The sequence below is a fragment of the Apaloderma vittatum genome, unplaced genomic scaffold (assembly GCF_000703405.1).
Source record: "Apaloderma vittatum isolate BGI_N311 unplaced genomic scaffold, ASM70340v1 scaffold6287, whole genome shotgun sequence".
Classification (NCBI taxonomy): Eukaryota; Metazoa; Chordata; class Aves; order Trogoniformes; family Trogonidae; genus Apaloderma; species Apaloderma vittatum.
In genome coordinates, this window is record NW_009726579.1 from 30,401 (window position 1) to 42,844 (window position 12,444).

Genomic DNA, 12,444 nt, shown 5'->3' on the forward strand with positions numbered 1-12,444 from the left:
TAGAAATAGTCCCAGATTATTCTGAGTGAAAAAACATTTTTGGTCACATTTCTTCAAAGGAAAGCAAAAATCTGTAATCAAGGGACCGATATAAACCCACAAGGAGATAAGTCTCTGTAGCAAAAGCAGAAATCATCACTAAATGTACAGGATAGGAGGATTTCCATACCAGGGCACAAATTTAAAAGGGTGGGACAAGTGCTGAGCATCCTCTGTGCATTTACAGATGTCTTGCACTGATGTAAAAGATGCAGGAAGCAGACTCTGAATACTACAGATGCAAATTAAATCGTGATTTTGTTCAGTTCACTGCAAGAGTACATCACGCGGGTAGGATTATGACAGAAGACTAGAAGTTGCTCAGAAAGAAAAGGAAAAAAGTACATCTACATTTAAAGCCCAGAACGACTTTTAATTTTCATCATCAGAAAAGAAATGCATCTTGTCCAAGCAAGGCACAGGACAAACGGCCAAACGAGGGAACTCAGAGGGATGCAGCTTTTTTCCCCAAAATATCACAGCCTTTCAAAGCCTGAGGGTGTGATGGGCAGTGCAAAAAAGGAGTGGGGTTTGAAAAATACAGGTGAGCTGCCCAACCCCTTGGCATTAGTAAAGGTTTTACGGTATAGGGCACAGAAACAACCAGCAGCAAGGAGGGTACCTGATGTGCCTAGAATGAATTTAGGGAAAAGAAGCAATCAAAATATATCAGAAGATGGGCTCTAGACTCCAGTAAAGCCAACCTGAAGACTAACTGATCTTCGAGGAGTGAGCGCAGACCTCTCTGAAGCAGAGGGAGACAAAGGAAGGTGTCAGAAGAAATGGGAAAATCCATGAGTTCTTCATGAACCCATAACCGAGTAAGCAACTGTACGAAAAGCAGAAGTGAGATCAGAGCTTACTAATAGTTAAAGCAGCTCAGGCATATACAGGCAATGCACAGAATGATCAAGACAGTTCTATCAAATTAGCAGCTGATATACTTACTATTACTTTTTCTAATACTACAGGAAGGAGATTCTTTGCTTCTCCATGATGGTCTTGATCGGTCTTTCTTCATTTTTCCCCCAACAATTTATGTTACTTAGTCTGGCAAAGAGGACACTTTATAAACATCACAACTATACTTCACAAAACTTGGGGGAAAAAAAAAGGACAATGATTTCACAAGTCCAACAACAATGGAATAGAACAAAACAGAAAAATATATTAAGGTTGAAGCTGCAGTGAGAAAGATTTTCTTTCGGGGGAAAAAAACGGTCAATCATTTCACAAGTCCAACAACAATGGAACAGAACAAAACAGAAAGAAAAACATATTAGGTTGAAGCTGCAGTGAGAAAGATTTTCTTTAGACACTTCTAAAACTCTCCAGTGTTGGGAATACATGCAACTCCTTATGATGTTTAAGAAGGTTGTTGACTCTCAAGGATTTTTTTTTCTGTTTTAAAAAAAGCAATTTACACATCTGTCTGTGTTGGTGATGCCCTTTGAAGCAGACAGAAGCTACATAACCTCACGAGATACCTTACACAGAAGGCAGGATACAACGATATCAGGAAAACATTGGAACTCCTCCAAAAATGCCCTGTCTGCAAATAGCTTTCTATTTCTGTTTATCTACTGCTTTTCCTGAACATTACTCTTAACACAAAGATTTACTTCTGTTTGCAAAGCAGTGTAAACGCAATTTAACAAAGACAGTACAATAAATAGCAGTGTCTTAAAATAGAGGTGTTTTTTTTCCCAGTTATCATCAAGTAAGACAAAGGCTGATGAATACCTCAGAGATTCTTGCTTTCAGCTTCTGTTCCCAGTGCCCTTGGGACAGACTCGCTACTCAGCATCTTACTAATGAAAAAGTCATAGAACCAGAGAGGAAAGTAGCAGAAGATGCAGAGGAGCATGTAAGCCCCTTTGCCAGGGGTGTACAAGCCGTGCGGTCTCTCGGCCAGCAAAGCGTGCAGGATAGCGGTAAGCACAGGGGAGAGGTCAGCGTCACAGGACATGGGCATGCGCTGGAAGTAGCTCTTCAACCCCAGGAGGTAGTCCTCTCCGTAGTCTTGCCTCGTGTCTGCTGGGAGGTTCTCCATCAGCTCCTTTTCTTGCTTAACCCACAGGTCAAATGTGCCTTGTATACCTGCAGCAGCAACATCACATGAGAACAAATGGGTTTGGGGCTTAATTAAAAAACTTCACCTGTAATTAATAGTCAATAAGGTGTTCTACCACTACCACCCTGACTCACAGTTGCTCTAAACTGGGTCAGAGAACAGACAAAGCAGCTGGTTAGCTGAGAGTGCCTGGAAAGAATGAAGCACGGACTAAACAAAAAGCATGGGGTTCATGCACCATTTGGTTGCCAGCTCTCCCTAAAAATGTTCTCTCACAGCCAAATAAGCACTTTTTTTCTGCCATTCTGTCCTTATTCATTTTGCATGTGTTTCTAATCAATACTTACTAACAGATGTGGCTGTCTCCAGAAAAACAGGCAAACTAAGATGAACAGGATTCACTTGGGTTGGCCAAGTGCTAAGCTCGTCTTTCACAAGCGACAACAGTATTTCAATAACTAGTTTCATGAAGGGTAAGGCTTATAACAGGTCAGATTATTTTTTTTAATCTATTCCCTCCCCTTCTGCATCATGTAGGAATAAGTAGTTTTCCAATGCATTTATTGCCTAACTATCATGAATCAAGCATTGCAAATAAAGAAAAATCTTTAAATAAATATTTAGATCTCAAATGCCAGGATTTGTTTTAACACTTGAAGTTCTGATCCAGAAGTGTGACAACAGCCAAGCAGGGCCCTGAAGGTAAAACCTCAGGCAGGTACTGCTGACCACACAGGTGCTGTCAGAGCCCGGTGCTCCCCAGGAAGGGAGACATTTGAGGGAGCAGGGCTTTATGAAGAAGACCATTTTGTATTTCATCGTCACAAAAATTGTCTTCAGGAAGTCACAAGGGCTTGCTGAGTTGGCAGCAGTGGGATTTGATGTCGTCCTCAGGTAGCTGCCAGGCACGTCCACAGAGCAGGGACCTGCGTGACACCCACCTGGCTCCCAGGTGCAGCAGGAGAGGAGCCCGTAACACCGATGGGCTCCACAGACACCGCTCAGAGCAGAGGAAGGCAGAGAAGGATTTGGAAGAGAAAGCAAAAGGAGCACAGTGGAGAGGAAAGATCAGAGACTATATAAAGTAATACTGACAGCAAGCGAGCGGGATGACAGGTATTGCTGCAGACACTTCGATGGAGGACTGAGCAGCTCAACAAAGAGAGCTTTAATATTGAGAAAGGTAGGACTGACAGCGAGTCCTGAAGTTCTCATGCAGGACGATGAAGCTGTAACACTCAAATCAAACACACAGTGTTTCTCCATTTGTTAACTTCAACAGAGCTAGAGCAAAGGGAAGGCACCAATTGCTTGAAGCCTGCCCTGTCTCAAAGCCAAAAGGAGAGCTCTGCCTGGGAGCAAGGCTACACTCGTGAGGCAGAGGCAGGCAGTGTGCAGAAATGAAGGGAACATCTCTCACAAAAAATGCAGATCTTAATTTCCATAACCAACGCAAAGAATGGGAAGAAAGTCTGACTGCTGGGAATCACTCAGGGCTCTGCCTGAGGATGAACTACGGGGAAAGAGGCAAGGCAGAAAGAACTACCCGAAATGTCAAATACCAACCTGTTCGGAAGCCTGACGGATGAATTGCAGCAACTTTAATTCCCCATTTGGAAAGCTCTTGCCTCATTACTCCAGAAAACATGGACAGAGCTGCTTTCGATGCACCATACGCAGCAAGCCTTGGTAGTGGAATGCCTCCTGCAGGAGCAATATAAACATGATAAAGCTCGACGGCGGCTCTTTCCAGCCTTTATTTTTGTGATTTAGAAGGAAGATTATAGCACAACCAAAATTATGTGGCTCTCAGTGAGGTTAAAGACAAGTCAGTGAGGGAATAATTTCTTTCTAGAGGTTAAAAAAGAGTGAAAGTTGTAAATTAGCCGTTGTTTATAGCACTTATGCTCAGTAACACCTGATAAGACATCTTGTGTAGCAGAAAAAAATAAACTGTATTACATTTAAGGATAAAAACTGCTGAAGATGATGATAGTTCATTTCAAAACTACAGATAATATTTTAGTTCATATAAATAGTGAAGCAATAGTTTCATGCTGCTGTTCTTGTTGTCACTTGTAACACAAATTTCAAGCTCTCCCTATAAACCACAGTTACAACAGGGTGAGTAATCTCAATTCCAGCTTTATAAAAGCCAACTTATCTTCCAGTTCTTTCCAGACAGCTTCAGAAAGACCAGAGACAACAAGGAAGGAAAGGGGAAAACATCTGTGAACAAACCAAAGCTAGAATCATACCCTCCAGGGCAGGACTCCCCACAATCCACCAGAGTAGCAAATCCCCTACTTATAGTCATGTCCCATCATCTTCTATCCCAGCAGCGTTTGTTCAGATGGAAAGAGAGAAAACAGCCAGTATTTTAGGTGAATTTAAGATAAATTCACATGTAAAGATTCTGTTCCAAATACAGAGATTTCCTCCGTTCCAAAAACTGGCAGACTGTCACTTCTTCAGCTCTGGAAAAATCCAGAGACACTTGGATTTCAACATCCTCCCTCTTCTTCAGCCCCCCACTTTCTCCACAAGGTTGGCACAGGTTATCACCATGCAGGTTATCACAGCCAGCACAGAGCAGGGAATAGAAGGGGCAATCCTCCTCCTTGATGCACATCACTCCTTCTCCTGCCTGCACGTGCAGGTGGGCACAGCCTCTGGTATGGCCCCCATTTCAAACACGATACATTTATCTCAATATATCTGAAACTTTTAAAATGTTTCCATACAGGGGAATTTTCAGTTAAGCCACTGGTGCTGTTTATTGGGTTTTGTACTGCAATGACCAAGGTATTACAGGAGCTTCTTACACAAAATCACTCCTTTGAAGAGGTCAGGCCAATTATATGTTAATTATTCTTCTGTATGTATCTGAATAAGTTTGAGTTTCAATTGGTTTGAGCCAATTGGATCACATACTTTCTCCCTCTGAGGTCAGGCTAACCTCGAGACCAGCTAAATTAGCCCTACACAGACAGGAATAGATTAGCACAACAAGACCTCACTAACTTTTCTGCTAATGTTTTACCAAAGGACCCTCAGACCCCGTGTTAAGAGGAAGCTATTTACCCAAATCGTCCTGCGCGCAAGAACATCTGTGCAAACCGCTACAGTTTAAGCAGGATCATTACCAGCTTCTCTAAGGACAAATTACTCCGCATAGGGAAGCTCTCCATTTAGCCCTGAAAGGCAGCTCGGGGATTCACGCCAAGAATTAAGACATCTGCCCCAAAAAACCCAAAGTGCAAGCTTGACTTGGGTGCTCAGAGAAAACAGAGGCCTGTCCTCTGTCTCTGTGCTTCCAAGGGCTGGTGGGCAGAGCAGCACCAAAAAGGTCTTTCTGGTGATTCAGTCTTGATACAAACATACTCAGAATTAAAAAAACAAACAAAAACAAAACAAAACAAAACAAACCACCAAAACCATAAGCCAGCAAAATCAAAGCTAGGCTGAGGCGACATCCTCAACATAAGCCATGAACACATGGTAATGCTGGCAACAAGCCACCTCAGCAACACAGCAGGATTCAAGTGGACATCAACTGTGTGGAACTAAGGGTCCAAGAAGACAAGGCAAGTGAAAATTTGGGAAGCAGATTATATGGTAAATTCTCAGAGACCTTACATAAAAATACTTTCCATCATCATGACCTTCTACTTTCAGTAGGTCTCATTTTCAAAGGAACATTCTTGCTCCTCATCTATTGGCTACCAGATACTGTGCTACTTTTGATCCTACATTTTAGCATCTCAGCTGTCCTCCTACAAGAGGAGTTATGTTATGAAGGTGTATATATATAGCAAGCAGAGGATCCAATTTATGGAACAAAAGAAAAAGAAAAAAGAGTGCCTTCTGCTCTCAATGAATGTTTCTCTTCTGCAGATGTTTTATCATTGTACTCTCACTCTAACCATGGCACCTGGGCCTTACAAGTGTGCAGAAGTGGAGCTGCCCAACTGAAATATCTAACATTTATTATAGGCTGTTACAAGTGGCAAATGTCATGAACATTCCCAACATACATTTATGCTTCAATTTTAACCCAAAGCATTAAAAAAGGCCAAAATTTTACCTGAAACCCAGCCAAATGGAAGAAAAATCTGTCTCTGCATAAGACAGACAGCTTTGGACCATTTCCAGCATGTGGTTCAATGACACACAAACTGAAGTGGTCACAGAGTTCTGCTGGAACATGTTATAGAAATGTCTGTGATCTATCACCCAACTTTCCAGAAGCTCACAAAGCTATCCCTCAGCATCTATAACAGCATATTTTTAGCCATATTAAACTCTTCTGCTTTAAGGGCTTGTTTCTGGGAATAGTCTTCCAAACAAAAAAACTTGCACTTATTACCTAGGCACCAATTCCCTAAGTATATTGACAATCAAGACCAACCAACACCTTCCTCCGCATTTTTGTGAAGGAAGCTAGTTGTTTTTTCTGCTGTACCTGAAATTTGTTTAGTTCTGCTCACCTGCCAGGCTGGACATGTTAACTAGTCTCCCCTGGGATTTCCGAAGCAATGGTAAGAAGATCTTGGACACCTCTACAGCCCCGAAGAAATTCACCTCCATGCACTGCCTGTACATGCTCATGGGGAGCAGCTCGCCATCAGCGGGGAAGCCCAGGATGCCCGCGTTGTTCACGACTCCCCAGAGTCCTGGAAAGAGGAGAAAGCACAGGGCTGCTATACAGCAGGAAACCACCTCCATAAGGATTAAGCTGATGATCTGGATGGTGCCTCCAGAGATGATCTGCAGCTACAGATACACAGTATTCACTTCATGAACAGTCATCACTATTTTTCATACATCCCAGGAAGCAGGAGTCATCAATATAAATAACCTGACTGCCCAGAGACTGTCGTGTGGAAGTGACCCACACACATAAGCCATGACGCAGCCAACAGTTAACAGATTCACCTTGCAAGCAGCTCCATTACTACTCCCATCAGGATGGAAAAAAAAGCTGTACCTGTATTTTGCACCTTCTCTGAGACTTCTAGATAGGCTTCCTGGATTTGGGTGACATTGGTTATATCCAGCTGCAGGACAGAGAGTCTCTGAGAACACGTCCGTCTCAATTCCTCAGCTCCAGGTCCGTCCTTGTTCAAAACCCCAGCAAATACAACAAAGCCCAAGTTATCCAGGTATTTAGCCAGTGCATGTCCAATCCCAGTGTCGCTTCCTGAAAGCATCAAAAAAGACACTTGAAAAGTGTCATTAAAAGAAGGACATACACACACACGCTGGAAATACATGCAAATATAGTAAAAAAGATGATGAAATAAAGTCACTGAAGTACATATGACAAAGAAGAAAGGTTCAGATCTGAAGGTCTGAGGAGCTGGACTTTGCATGTTCCACAAAGATTGACAGACCATGTCCCATTGGCTCAGAGCTGATGGCATCAGTTCATACTCTGCCACTGACAGATTCTAAGACTTACTTCATCCACACAAAGGAAATAAAACCCTAGATTAGGTTTATATAAGTATTCAGACTGTAACCTGATCACAAAATTATGTAGGAAAAAAAAAACCAAACATGACTAAAAACCCCATAAATATTTTCATTTGGAATCTCAGACCGACAAAGCAATTACAGAGCACTGGAATTCAAATTTTTGGGTTCTGTCCCTTAAGATAAAGTAGCATTATTTTATTCAAATATCTACCACCCAGATCACTCTGATAAACACTCTTTTGTCACAGGCTTTATCCAAGGCAAAGCTAAGCAACTGTTTCTTTGCCTGCAAATGAGTTCAATGCTTTCAAATCCTAAGACAGCTTCAGAATGGCACTTTCAAGGCTAAGCCAAATAGCACCAGTATTTAATTCATGCAAACTTGCATCAGAATTTCTCTTATTCTATCCTCCTCCAAACTTATCCCCAAACTTTGTCCATATAAAGCAATGAAATGCTAAATGCAGGAAGCACTATTAGAGCAAACATACAACAATGATCTTTGCCATCACAATTATGCAATTTCTCCCACCAGGTAAGAATGATGAATATTTAACAAATAATTCAACTGATTTGCACGTCTCTCCTTTGACATAGTATTTTGCCGCTGATTATCTTAAGATACTTTTAAAGTGTTTTCTCTCCCTGCATCTTTTTTAATTCCGGTTTCCATTCTTCCTCTCTACAGAGAAACTTTTTAACAAGGGAGGAAACATCTCAGTCATCTGCCCACCAAGACTCCCAATGAAGTGACACAGGGCTCTGCTGGAGGCAGAAGCAGAGTTTACAGGGACTGTGCTGCAGGAGTTTTGCAAAGGACAGTATCAGGACGAAAAGGAGGAGTTTAGGAACTTAAGAAATTAATGCAGTTTTTACATCGTAAAGCAGAGATACATCAGCTCGTCCCATGATACTGCACCACACCCTCCACTAACTGCAGCAAAGAACTCTCCTGGATGCTGGTGTGCAGAGACATCCATGGAGCTATCCCAGGGCTTGGCTATCGCCTGCAATAGCCATTTATTACCTAAATGCTCAGCTTCCAGACCTACCTGTACAGCTGGAAACCCGAATGCAGGACAAAGGGCTGGGCCCCCTGCCAGTTTTATACTATTTCTTCATTTGTGAAAGAGCTGCAATACTCCCTACTTAACCCTACCAGAAACTTGGGAGAGTTAATCTGTGATTTCAGCACACCGAGGTGGCTATTACCATAGTTATTCACAGGCCTGCACCTGCACTCAAAAATCCAGAGTCAACAGAATTTGACAGCCAAAGACAGCCATCTTAACCATGCCAGATCTTCATTTCTGGATTCTGTCTTTTACCAGGAGCTTTAGTCCTGAAAGGTGAAAAAAATTTATTCCAGGTTACTTGAAAGAAACGTGTACTAAAGGCCTGGATCAATCAGTGCAAGATGTTACAGAATTACTCATGCTCTACTTAATTCTTTTTTTAAAGAAGCAGCAGCAGCTTTTCATCATTTTTGAAGTCTACAGTTTCTTGAAGATATACCAGAGCACCACATATATCACATTTAAGTTCTTGCAGCCCTGACCCAAAAATAGAAGAGCAGAACAAACCTGCATTCTTGGAATTCCCTAAAGAAACATGAACAGGCCTGCAAATATCCCAAAGGCATGACAGTTTTCTGGGTTTGGGGGTAGAGTGTCTTCCCTTTTAGTGAAAAACCCTACTTCACATCTTCCCCTTTCATCCTATGTCTGTATCATTACTGAGTATTTATCATCCACTCACACTGATTATGAGAAACATCAAGTCACACATCAAGAATGAAAAGACTAAGTTAATTGGAGAAATCCATCCCACTGTACACAGAATAACCAAGACAAGAATTTTACACTTCCTACTAATTTGGATCTTCATGGTAATTGAATTTTTAGGGAAGTTGACTATTCAATCTATCAAACTACAGCAAAGTGTTACCATGCCCAGGGACTTCTATCTAAGGATACTGAAGCACTCACTCCCACTAAGAGGATCCATAGAAATGTTTCACCAACGACTTTAAGCATTTTGACAACTGGGCATAGGTTTCCCCTACTGTAGTACTCCAGTGAACGGCCAGCTTAAATAAATAATACACAGCAGCATCTGTACAAGGGACATGCAAAGAGGCCCAGTATAAAATTTGTCAAAACCCAGGGAGAGAAGCAGAGAGGAGCAGCCGTCTCACAAGTGGTATGTAGCACAGCAGCATTCCCCAACCCTGCAGGGCTGAAATGGGGGGAGAGAAAAAAAAGTTGTTAAAAAAAAAAAAAGAAAAAATATCACTATTTCACATAAAGTCCCTGCCTCAGGTCTTGTCTAAATTGGAGAAAATTACCGTAAAATTGATTAAAGGCACCTTGCATCTGCACATACACGTAGAGACACATCCTACAGTTTGTATGGCAAAGGGTACTAGAGTCAGAGCAATTTAACAAGAAAAAAAACGTGTTGACTAAAACTTTTGTTTCAGTTGGAGGGCTTGATTAATTGCATACCAGTCTGGATTCAAATAAAGACCAAGAAGAGCCTCCCCAGATGCATCAGCTATCAAACACATCCAAACTTGCATTTCTTCAGGACAGTGGCAGCACAGGTACAGAGAAACAACATTCATTTACTGGAATATACCCAAATGTTCTTCACTCCCCTATATGTAATTCAAATTCTCTAGAGCTGGTACTCTCTGAAAGATTGCCTTTTTTCCCCTGAAGAACTGCAGTCTTACAAAAAGCAAGGAGATGTTCAAGTGTGAGCACAACCCCTGTGTCTGCAAGGGTGGGAGAGGGGTGCTCTCCCTATTCCCCCCTGCCCGAGGTCCAGCCCCATCCGACACACCTGCAGGGAAAAACTCAGCTGGCAGATAAATGGTGAGGGGGGAAACTTGCTGCTCATCTTGCCTTCTCTTACACTTTGTATTTGATCCCCATATTAATGCTTGCTTGGCAAATCTAAATTATTTCCAGGTGTCCCTATAAAACAAAATGAAATTCTGCAAGAAACAGCTATATAAACCAAAGCAGCTTAATTCAGCTTTCCAGGGGGGAAAAATAGGAAATAAAACCAAAAAAAGAGCAAGTTAACAGTGCAAGAAGCAGTTGGCAGGCACTCTGGTTTAAAGGTTTGATTAACACAAATAAACAACAGCCAAAGTTTTAGAAGAAACAGGAGAAAAAGCCATAAAACTACAAAAATGCCATCCTTGCAAACTGAAAGTGGGGTTTGAGTAGATCAGGGTGTTAACAGAGACTCTATTTATTAGCTCTGAAGTTCCACTGCTAGTGAAGGAAATTACTCACTCCTCAATGATTTCATACATCGTTTCAAAGAGATGGCACCAAACCAGTGTCTTGATAGATATGTACGATACACATAGTGTGCAGTGCGCTGTGTAAACACTGACACCAAAAGACAACTGTACATCGGCAACCAACACAATAAATTCAAGTAAACAAAAGTTATGTATGAACGTAATGTTCTGAGATCTTCCAGAAATTAACATGTCTCCTAAAAAATTAGTCCATCATAAGTATTCTTATGCTTTCTGCACCAGTTAATTTCACAAGTATGTCTAAAAAGCTACTTGTAAAGATTCAATGAGACACTAAAAACTAATAGCATCTATTAAGATGCTTTTCTATTTGATTTCAGAACACTTACTTACCTTGAAAAAACATCTCTGGCAAAGCAAATAAAATGAGGGGGGAAAGAAAAGAAAAAGAAAAAGAAACCTTACAAGCATGCATTTCATAGATACCTAACCCAGGGACACAAAGTTTTCCATCCCACTTGTGAGAAAAGGCAGGTTTTGCTTCCCAGAGCGTGTGTGGAGCACCTTACCTGTGATAAGCACAGCTTTGTCACCCACGGGCAGCAGTGCCCTGCTGCCCAGGTACATGGAGAAGATGAGGCACGCGGCACAAAACACCACCAGTCCCCTACCAGCACCCAGCGTGGCCATGCACAGCAGCCCCAGCAAGGCAGGCAGGACCCTCCAAACCAGCACATTTGCTTTTTCCACAGGGCTCCTCTTGGCCACATAGAGCACAGTCACCCCAAAAAGCGCGGTGACCCCTGCGCAGAGCCATCCAAGGGGGCTGCTGGTGAGAGCATCCATCGGCAGGGGCGAGAAGCAGGCACTCACACCCCACCACCGGCTGAGTAAAAGCAGGTATTGCTAAATGCACCGCATGTTATATAGGAGCAGGGGGTGGGGCAGAGAAAGGGGATTCTGTTTAAAAGGTTTGACATAATCTCACTTACCCTTGGCATGAGCAAGAAGCAGAAGCCTTCCTTTCCTTACCTTTTATTCCTTCTGCCTGACAGCTCCACCTTCTGAACAATATGCTAGCTGGATAATGATTGACAGCACTGGGAATGGACATGATGTAGCAAGCACTGGCTTCAGGAAAAAATTAACTGCTATATGTTTAAAGTACATTTTCCAAGGCAGTGAAAAAAGAAGAGTTTATTTTATGGGAAATAGTTGGAATTTCCTGCCTATAAACTTAGGGTCTAGTTTCAGTGGAACTGATTTTTGATGGGCTATGTCAAAAAATGAGATAGGACAGGGTTATTTACTCTCTGTAGTGCAAATTGTGTCCTTAGTATTGAGTTTTATCACAGAGGGGCAACCCTCCTCTTTAAAAAAAAAAAAGCCACAAACAACCTTCCCTGCTTTAGTGCGCACCTTTGACTATTTACCCACTCCACACTCAGTGAATATCTACAGCTAATTGACATTCAAGGGGGTCTGGGAGGCTGGGAAGGGGTGATTGCTGGTTTGCCATTAAGGGCACACTTCATTAAGTGAGCATATGTAACACACCTGAGCCTGAGTC

At 42.1% G+C, this 12,444-nt stretch overlaps 1 protein-coding gene across 1 annotated transcript; it reads right to left on the reverse strand.

The window, feature by feature from the left end:
* Positions 1-1,783: 1,783 nt before the first annotated feature.
* Positions 1,784-11,720, reverse strand: HSD17B2 (hydroxysteroid (17-beta) dehydrogenase 2). The gene is made up of 5 exons (XM_009873332.1): positions 11,444-11,720; positions 7,104-7,316; positions 6,604-6,789; positions 3,680-3,817; positions 1,784-2,139 (listed from the first exon to the last, which is right to left on the reverse strand). Exons 1-5 carry the CDS (start codon positions 11,718-11,720, stop codon positions 1,784-1,786), a joined length of 1,170 nt encoding a protein of 389 aa, XP_009871634.1.
* Positions 11,721-12,444: the final 724 nt, after the last annotated feature.